Genomic DNA, 10,122 nt, shown 5'->3' with positions numbered 1-10,122 from the left:
AAAAAAAAAAAAAAAAAAAGAAAATAACAGCAATCGGGCTGGTGAGATGGCTCAGCGGTTAAGAGCACTGACTGCTCTTCCGAAGGTCCTGAGTTCAAGTCCCAGCAACCACATGGTGGCTTACAACCACCCATAATGGGATCTGACACCCTCTTCTGGTGTGTCTAAAGACAACTACAGTGTATTTACATATAACAATAAATAAACCATATATATAATAAGTAAATAAATAAATAAATCTTTTTAAAGAAAAAAGAAAATAACAGCAATCTTCAGGTTTACTTACATGCATTTAGTAAACTTATTGACTCAGTGTGCCAGCCTGAATATAATAAAATCAACACAGTTTTAAGGTATGTTCAAAACTGCCTGGGTGAACTGGTGGACATCTTTAGGTATGACAACATAAATGGACTACACAGTTGATAGCAAAATGTGACTAAATTGATACTAACTTCCAGGACAGATTCAAACCTTCATGTCACTAGCCATAGATTACTCTTTGTGGGAGTCTAGTAGCTTGGAACTGTAATCCCAGTACTCCAGGACCAAGAGGCAAGAGGACTGTCACAAGCTCAAAGCCAGCTTGAGTTACACAATAAACCAGTTTAAAAACAAAACAAAACAAAACAAAACAATACAAAATGGGGGATGGGAGGGATTGTAAATGATGACCAAAGAACAAGCTGTTAGAACACTGCTCCAAAAATGGGCACAGTTGCCACATATCCTGTTGCCATTTTCCCAAAAACACTGTGAAAGAATAGGAAACAAATATATAAAGACTGCTTATAACTTATTTTCATAAAAACAAAACAAAAAAAAAAGGCTACTTAATACACCTAGTTTGGTTTTTTTTTTTAAAGATTTATTTATTTATTATATGTAAGTACACTGTAGCTGACTTCAGACACCATAGAAGAGGGCATCAGATCTCATTACGGATGGTTGTGAGCCACCATGTGGTTGCTAGGATTTGAACTCAGGACCACTAGAAGAGCAGTCAGTACTCTTAACCACTGAGTCATCTCTCCAGCCTCTACACTTAGTTTTAAATATTGCTAAATAAATCAAATATACTTATCAAGTTACTTGTCTTAGATAGATCTAATTTTGGGACAAGTCTTTATTCAGTGGCTAGCTCATACCTGAACTATACCACAAACAAATTGTTAAGTTTTAACTACTAGATTATTATAAACAATAATTAATGCCATGCAAAAAAATCAAACCAATGGACTAATCAGAAAACATAGAGGGTACTTACTTGATGCTGTGGTTATAGTATCTTATAATAAATAATAGCAATGACCAAGTAAAATAAAAAACTAAAGCAAGCAAAACCAAAGGGAAAGTATAGCCAACCTGAGACAAGCTATGTTAAAACCTGTGGAAAACCGGTGGAATTCTATCTCTAGGTTTATGCGAACAACTGTGAGACTGTGTCTCCTACTAAGTTCAGACCCGACACTCAAGTCTCACAACATGCCAAATGTCAGCTGAACAAGGATGACACCAGTAGTCATGCTCAACTGGACAGGGAAAAGACCAGGAAACCCCAAGTCTTCACAAACTACAGACAGCTGAGGAGAGCGGGCAGTGGCAGAGGGCAAGAGCTGTGAATCACTAAGCCTGGGCAAACACACACTGTGAAGATTTTAGCTCTGAGAAATGCAGGCTTCACTTGTTTCAACTGGGTTCAGTTCAAATCACTTTAGGAAAGTGTATGTCAAGTGAAAATATTTTCATATGTTGTTTTTTAAAATTCTCTCTTAAGTCAAACATTTTTAAAAATTGCCCTCAAACCCAACTATTTTTATGAAAAATTTCACTTAAGTTTTTTGGGGGAGGAGGGAGATGCCTAACTAGAAAGCCCAGAGTATCCTTATAACTTGGGGGGCGGGCAGTCCTGCCTCTGCTTTACAAGTGCTGGAGTTACAGGCATGCAACATAACCACGCCCACCCGGCAAGCTACACACACTGAAGGAACAGAAAGCTTTGTGCACTAACTATTCTGACAGTGAAAGATTTAAGAGGCAAATTACACAGCAATTCAAACAGAACAGCTTTTAAAATATTAAATACTAAATCAACATACCTTTTGTAGACTTGTTGGATTCAACTGAGTTTTGTCAATTATTTTTATTGCAACCTAGGAAAAAAAGTATTTACACACTTTCAGAACTTGCTAATTATAGATGAGCCATTAACAGTATTGTAAATTCTCATACATATGGCATTGTTAAAAAGCAATCAAAAAAACAAATCTCAGCTAGTTATGACAAAGTAATTAGATCGTAAGACTATTGTATGATTATTAAGACCAATTCACGAAACCTTATGCAAATGATATTATAACATTTTTATACTTGTTACTTATATAGAAGATGAAATTATCTACTCTATTCTTCTCTCAAAATATTACAGAATGAATACTTCAAAAATTATATACAGTGCAGCAAATCTCTTTCCTTTGGGGATAGTAGTGCTGGCCAGAGAGAATCTCATTTGTGCTAAGCGAGTGCTCTGCTGCTGACCTTTATCCTCCATCCCTACTTTGCTATTTAGTGAAACTAATTTCAGCAGACTTTGGAATCCCAGGGCAGAAATCTGAAAGTAATATTCAGCCTAAAATACCTGTTGGGGTGTCTTGCACATAGAGATTTCATAAGTAATGAAGTTCGTGCTGAATCTGAAAACATCTAGCAACAGCAAGAAAGCCACTGCAGACAGAAGGCCTGGTAAGATGCGGGCATCTGTCCTTCTTGTCCCAAGGAGACTTAAGGAAAGTAAAACTAAAGACCAGCCTGAGGAACCTGACTCAAAGAACAATGGAAAAGTCCCTGAGCTGTAAAGAAAGCTGCAGAGAGCAACCTGTGGGCCAATCATACAAAACAGAGAGAGGTAACAAAGGTGTCACCTGGCAACTTTTGCTCAGAAAGAACTATACTAGCAAACAGTATTTAACGGGAAAACAAAAACAAAACCCCACTAGCACACAGGTAGAAACTATAGCTTTTAATAATACATAGTTCTTACTTAAAAGGGAAGGCATTAGTTTCACTAATATTTAGTAGATGTGGAGGGGAACTTAAGAAGAAAAGGATTAGCCATGAGTAGCATATGAACTGAACTCAACTTCCTACTTAAGGTGCAGATCAGTCAACAGACTCCCTTATAAGATGCTGGAGAGCACTTTCCCACTGTGCATCCTGTAGAACTCAGATCCTGTAAACCCACTAAAGAAAGAACATCAGTCAAAGCCTGGGACAAGTTGGAGACTTCCCATGCCAATGATTCTCAGACTTCTTGGTGCCTTTACATCCTTCTAAAGGATTACTGATGACCCTACGTCTGGGCTGTATCTGTCTATATTTACCACATCATAAATGAAAACAAAAAAATTATAAAAACAAGCATCTACACATTCATTACAAAATAACAATAAACCCATTGTGTTACCAACCATAGCATACTTAATGAAATTCCTTTTGTTTTTAAAACAGTGTCTCACTATATAGCTCTGTAGACTAGGCTGGCTTTGACTGCACAGAAAGCTATTTGCCTCTGCCTCCTGAGTGCTGGGATTAAAGGTGTATGCCAGCTTCTGTTGTGATATATACATTACCATATGGCCATATTACTATATGGCTTCTGGAAAATCCTACCTTCTACTTGTGTGAAATTTTAAAAAGTAAATAGTTTAATAGTATTAGTACAAAAATTGATTATTAGTACAAAAAAAGATTTATTTTTGTGCCCGGCTTGGTAAATCACACCTTTAATCCCAGCACCTGGCAGAAGCCGATCTCTGTGAGTTTGAGGCCAGCCTGGTCTACAAAGTGCGTTCCAGGACAGCCAGGGCAATACAGAGAAACCCTGTTAGGGGAGAGTGCGGGGGGGGGGGGTGAGTCAAAATACTAGTTCCATATTTGGGAAATATAAATTTAAGTGGAAACTGTACTAGAAAAGAGGAAAAGGTATTTGTTGGTAGGATATTCGAATATTACCTATATATAGCTCCTCTAGGAAGGAGCCAGGCTATTTATTAATCTTTACAGACCAAGTTGTTCTGCAGTTAGGAAGTTTCCTCTGAGATTGAAACACTCCATCTGTAATGAAGCCCCTTCAAGCAGGGGATAAACAACTCAAAATAGCTTCAGGAAGTCCTGGAAACTGACCAGATGAACTAGGCTCCTCCGTGCCAGAGCACCACAATAAAACCTGAGAGAAAAGCCAGCCAGGGTTACACAGAGAAATCCTATCTCGAAAAACAAAACAAAACAAAACAAAAACCCCCAAAACCTAAAGAATCTTTCTCAGATAAATGGAGTTTAGCTTCAAAGAAAGACCCTTGAGCCAGACCAGCTGCCTGCAAGACCAGCAGAGGCAGGCACCTGCAGAGGACACTCTTCAACCTGCTGAGCTGCCTTCAACTGCAGGTTTACAGTGTGCTCCAGGTTCCCAATCCTGTCAACTGCCACCAATGCTGGGGTGGCTTTAGTGATGTGGCTGTCTTTGAGTCCTTTCTGTTCCTGGAAGTAACCCCTCACCTCTATTCCTGTGCATAACCTAAATAAGACTTAGAACTAATCAGGCTGGATTGTGGTGGTGTGTACTTTTGGTTTGTTATGAGCTCTCTAGCATTACAAATCAAAGGTTTGGGGTGAGATTTTTATGTAATGTCTCCCCAGGAAATGTTTTGTCACAAAAAGAGCATGGTACTTAAGTTTGTTGAGCTGGTCTAAGGTCTTGAACACTCATATTAAACAACCAAAGATAAATTAAAAATAGAGGTAGGACAATGAAAAAACATGATTTCCAGCATTTTAAATGTATTTTCAAGTAGAATTTTCTTCAAATTTGTTCTTTTTTATGACTTATATTTAGTTTTATGTGCACTGGTGATATCTGCCTGGTGTGTGTCTGTGTGAGGGGTCGGATTCCCTTGAAACTGGAGTTAGAGATAGTTGTGAGCTACCATGTGAGTGCTGGGAATTGAACCTGGGTCCTTTGGAAAAACAAACAGTGCAGTACATTTAATACTGAGTCATTTATCCATCCCTAAATTTTATTTTCATAAGCATTTTTACATGGCATATTTGGAATTTATTTCTTTTTTGGTCATCATCTGCATTCTCAGGGCAAATCCAGCAGTCTGGGGGCATGTTTCCACTTTGTTCTGAAACCTGGTTTCTAAGCTTAATATTGCTCTTCACAATTGCTGTTTCTTCTGGTTGTAAATGACACCTCCCTATTCTAAAGAGTCTACCCTGTTTCTGTTCTTACATATGTTTTGGGGGGTTTGGGTTTGATGAGACAGGGTTTCTCTGTGTAGTTTTAGCTGTACTGGAACTCACTTCTGTAGACCAGGCTGGCCTCAAACTCACAGTGATTTGCCTGCCTCTGCCTCCTAAGTACTGAGATTACTGCCCTGTACAGCCATTGCTCTTAACTCCTGAGCCATCACTCCATTCAGGGACTGCTTTTCAAAACAAGTCAAATATGTTGTATACAGCTCCACTTTGAAGCTATGAAAATCCTCAAAGCTGCTGTGAGTGAAAGGTAATCATTTAACATAGAACTACAGCAAGGAAACCTGAGGAAGAAATTCTCTTCCTCCACACTGGGTTGACCAGATAGGCCTTGGCTTAGACCTGGAGCCTGGAGAGCCTGGAGAGTTGAGAGAGCGGTGAAACCTTGAGATCAGGAAGAAAGGGCATATAGGGTATGATCACTGTGGTGTATCAGACAGGTCAAGGCTAGAGAGGAGACTACAATTCATCCAAGTAGTGGGTGGGGCTTGGGGAAGACTGGTACAAAATAAGCCACAAAGGTCCCAAGGCGAGGGAGTAAGAGTGTGCCTGTCACATCCTGTATCAAGTTCTGGGAATTTGTATTTAGTAACTCTGATGCCAAAGGAAAGTGAAAGTTTGAAAACAGAAATATAGATGCTCAAGCAGGAGAACAGGTCAGGCAAATACTCCTGGAGAAGAAGAATGTCTATCTTTTCCCACCTTTTTAAAAAAAAAAAAAAAAAGAATTATTATTTATTTTATGTATATGAGTATGCTGTAGCTGTCTTCAGACACACCAAAAGAGGGCATTAGATCCCATTACAGATGGTTGTGAGCCCCCATGTGGTTGCTGGGAATTGAACACAGGACCTCTGGAAGAGCAGTAAGTGCTCTTAACCACCGAGCCTTCTCTCCATTCCTATCTTCTATCTCCTGATCAAAAGATCCTAACATTTTGAGCCTGAAAGGTGTTAAAGCATCTACCACCATTAAAAGAGCAGTCAAATGTATGTAGTACTCTTGCAGAGGGCCTGAGTTCAGTCAACTCCCAGCAACCAAGTTCAGCAGTGAACAACCACCTGCAATCTGTGCGTGGCAGAATCCAATGTCTTTTGACACCTTTGGGCACCTATACTCATCAGCACAAAACTACACAGACAACATATACACACATGTAATAAACAAAACTTTTAATAATAAAAAAGAACTTTAAATCCGTTAAGCTCCCAATAGCCTGAATACTAGTCTACTTAAGCTGATATAATAAACACCACCACCTATAGCTTGAACAACAGAAATCCAATTTTTCTCTTTTAGAGGATAATATTCAAAATCCAAGTGCCAGCAGGGAGGTAGGCTCTGGGGAGGGCTTTCCTCCCAGCTCCAGACCATTGCCTTCTCACTGTGTCCTCACAGGCACAATGTAAGAGAAGACAGAGAAACTCAAATGATTCTCTGTTGTCTCTTTTTACAAAAGCATAATACTATTGATTAAGCCTTACTTCTATGAAGACCCTGTCACCAAATAGTCATACTATAGGCCAGGACTTCAACAAATGAGTTTGAGGGCCTACCTTTTAGACCATGGTGGGTGCAAACCAAATAATGACAGCAGATGGTAACAAAATAAAACTTCAGGGGCTGAAGAGATGGCTATGCTGTTAAGAGCATTTGATGCTCTTACAAAGGACCCAGGTTCAGTGGATCACAACCATCCATAACTCATGATCCAGAGGATCCAAACCCTTTTGACCTCTGTGCACACCAGGCACACACATGGTGCACATACATATACATATACAAGCTTAACACGAACACACATACAAGAAAAAAAATATCTTTTAAAAAAAAGCTTTCTGCCGGGCGTGGTGGTGCACGCCTTTAATCCCAGCACTCGGGAGGCAGAGGCAGGCGGATTTCTGAGTTCGAGGCCAGCCTGGTCTACAAAGTTCCAGGACAGCCAGAGCTACACAGAGAAACCCTGTCTCGAAAAACTAAAAAAAAAGCTTTCTAATAACAACTTAATAAAATACAATAGCATGCAAGAATGCCACAAGAAAGGAAAAAAAAAAAAAAAAAAAAAAAAAACCCGACCAGGCCAGGTGGCACATGCCTTTAATCCCAGTGCTCAGGAAGTAGAGATAGTCAGAGCTCTTGTTGAGGCTAGCCTGGTCTACAAAGAATTCTAGAATAGCTAGGCCTACAAAGAGAAACCCTGATCCAGAAAGGAAGGAAAGGAGGGAGGGAATATATGTCAACAGTTTAAGTAAACAGTAACTCTAAAAAGCCCTTAGATAATACCTAAAAAAAGAAGCAAGAATATAAGCATACTACTTCAGATAAAGTCACAAAACCTAAAAACAAGGGCCGGTGAGATCAGTGGGTATGAGCACCCACCCGACTATTCTTCCGAAGGTCTGGAGTTCAAATCCCAGCAACCACATGGTGGCTCACAACCATCCGTAACAAGATCTGACTCCCTCTTCTGGAGTGTCTGAAGACAGCTAAATAAATAAATCTTAAATTGCTTTAAAACAAAAACCTAAAAACAGTTGTGGCAGTCTTCCATGACTAGGAAACGAGGATATCTAAACCATGGTGTAAACTAGATACTTTATGGGCTGGCGAGACAGCTCAGCGGGTAAGAGCACTGACTGTTCTTCTGAAGGTCCTGAGTTCAAATCCCAGCAACCACATGGTGGCTCACAACCACCCGCGATGAGATCTGATGCCCTCTTCTGGTGTGTCAGAAGACAGCTAGAGTGTACTTATTATTATGTATAATAATAAATAAATCTTTGGGCTGGAGTGAACAGGGACTGAGAGAGCGAGGTTGACTGGAGCAAGCAGAGGACCTAAAAATTCAACTCCCAACCACTACATGAAGGCTCACAACCATCTGTACAGCTACAGTGTGCTCACATACATAAAAACTAGGACACTTTACATACAATATCTGAGTAAAATTACTAAATGCAAAGCTTTTCTGTAGCCATGATGTGTCTGAGTGGTTAAAATTATGTGCTGATCATATGTAGCTCTCTTCTCTGACCTGATAGGTCACATGAACATCACTTACAGCCCAAGTTGCCTTAACTAATGATCTTCCTGCTTCAGCCTCCCAAGCCATGGCTTACTTTATTTGAGTGCCTCTTCAGGGACATTTTGTACTATGTATATATTGGTCAGTGTTGAACTGATAGCCCATTCATGCCAGAACTACACAGTGAAACCCTGTCTCAAAAAACCAAAAAAATAAAAAAGAAGCAAAAACATAGCTCTGTCCCTGTACTTTCAGAATGCCACTAGCTTTATCTTTTTATTTATTACACATGCCATTCTAACACAAGGTCTTTCTTTCAATCTTTGGTTGCTCACTTCCAAATCTATCACAATGTATATTCAACTCAAGTAAATTATTCTGAGTATTAACTTTCTGTCTGTCTTTGTTTTAATTAAAGTACAATTAATCACTCCTTCCACCTAAAAAAAAAAAAAAAAAAAAACCTCTATGCCGAGTTCTGTAACAGCACAAAGAACACATGCATGATACCCTGAAGCCCCCCTCCCCCCACCCTGGTTTCTCAGTGCAGCTCTAGCAACCCTGACACTCACTTTGTAGACCAGGCTACCTCAAAGTCAGACCTCTTCCCAGTGCTGAGATTAAAGGCCACTGCCACCAGCCCAGCATCCATCCCTTCCTTTTTAACTACATATCTCTTCACATACTTCAACCAAACAATGCAGAAAAAGACTAAAATTTAGCAAAATTCCATGGGGTCTTAAAGTAGAGGTACCTGGGAAAAAAGTAAAAATATGCGCTGAAGAGATGGCCCAACTGTTAGGAGCAAATACTGTTCTCATAAAGAACCGGAGTTCAGTTCTCCAACTCAAGCTGAACAGCTTATAAGCACCTGAGACAACAGCTCCAGGAAAACCAATGCCCTCTTCTGGTCTCAAAGGGCACATGCACTCATGTGTACAGACACCCAACAGAGACACAAATACACACAAAATTAAAAATAAAAATAAGAGGTGTAGAGATGACTCTGGTTAGGAGCACTTGATGCTCTTGTGAAGGAACCAAGTTCAATTCCCAGCACCCACAACAGGTAGTTCACAAACCACCTGTAGTATTTCCAGTTCCAGGGTGTCCAATCCTCTCTTCTGACCTACAAACAAGCAGGCACATATAAACATGTATAATTAAAATAGATAAAAAGTTAAAAATAGATATCATAAACAAAAAGAAATTAAAATAATATTCCACCATAATTGGTATTACAAAGTTGTTTTTCATAAAAAATGTAATATATTAACATCCAATAGCATTATTGTTATATACTAACTTTCTTATTGGTTGCTTTTTTGAGACAAGGTCTCACTGTCTAGTCCTAGCTGGCCTCAAACTAACAGTGCTTGTGTCTGCCCACCCCTACTCCCCTTGCTGGGATTAAAGTGTAAACCATCTAGTTTATTTTAATTTTCTAAGTGTTACCTTCAGAATACAGTATCAATAGCAATAACCCATATAAAAATAAAAGTATTTGAGAATTTCTCAAATAATAAAATTCAGAAGGAGGAGGAGAATAAGATACAAAAAATATTCCTCAAAAACATGTATTTGGATGTAGCTTATAGATAAATACAAAAATCATTTTTAAACGATTAGCTGTGGCTTCTTCTCTTGCAATTCCTAAAAAGTTGTTAGCACAGTCCTCATAAGAAAGGAAGTGGAGCCGGGCCTGGTGGCGCAGGCCTTTAATCCCAGCACTCGGGAGGCAGAGGCAGGCAGATTTCTGAGTTCGAGGCCAGCCTGGTCTA

At 39.4% G+C, this 10,122-nt stretch overlaps 1 protein-coding gene across 9 annotated transcripts in view; it reads right to left on the bottom strand.

The window, feature by feature from the left end:
- Mark3 (microtubule affinity regulating kinase 3) overlaps positions 1-10,122 on the bottom strand; it is a 91,931-nt gene that overhangs the window by 58,555 nt on the left and 23,254 nt on the right. For all 9 annotated transcript variants that reach the window (XM_021202721.2, XM_021202722.2, XM_021202724.2 and 6 more), the window contains exon 3: positions 2,100-2,153. In XM_021202721.2, the coding sequence (XP_021058380.1) occupies positions 2,100-2,153 (54 nt within the window). The remainder of the gene's footprint in view (positions 1-2,099; positions 2,154-10,122) is intronic.

The sequence above is a fragment of the Mus pahari genome, chromosome 7 (assembly GCF_900095145.1).
Source record: "Mus pahari chromosome 7, PAHARI_EIJ_v1.1, whole genome shotgun sequence".
NCBI classification, from domain to species: Eukaryota; Metazoa; Chordata; class Mammalia; order Rodentia; family Muridae; genus Mus; species Mus pahari.
The sequence above is the reverse complement of the archived record's forward strand: the minus strand, read 5'-3'. Positions and strand labels throughout refer to the sequence as shown.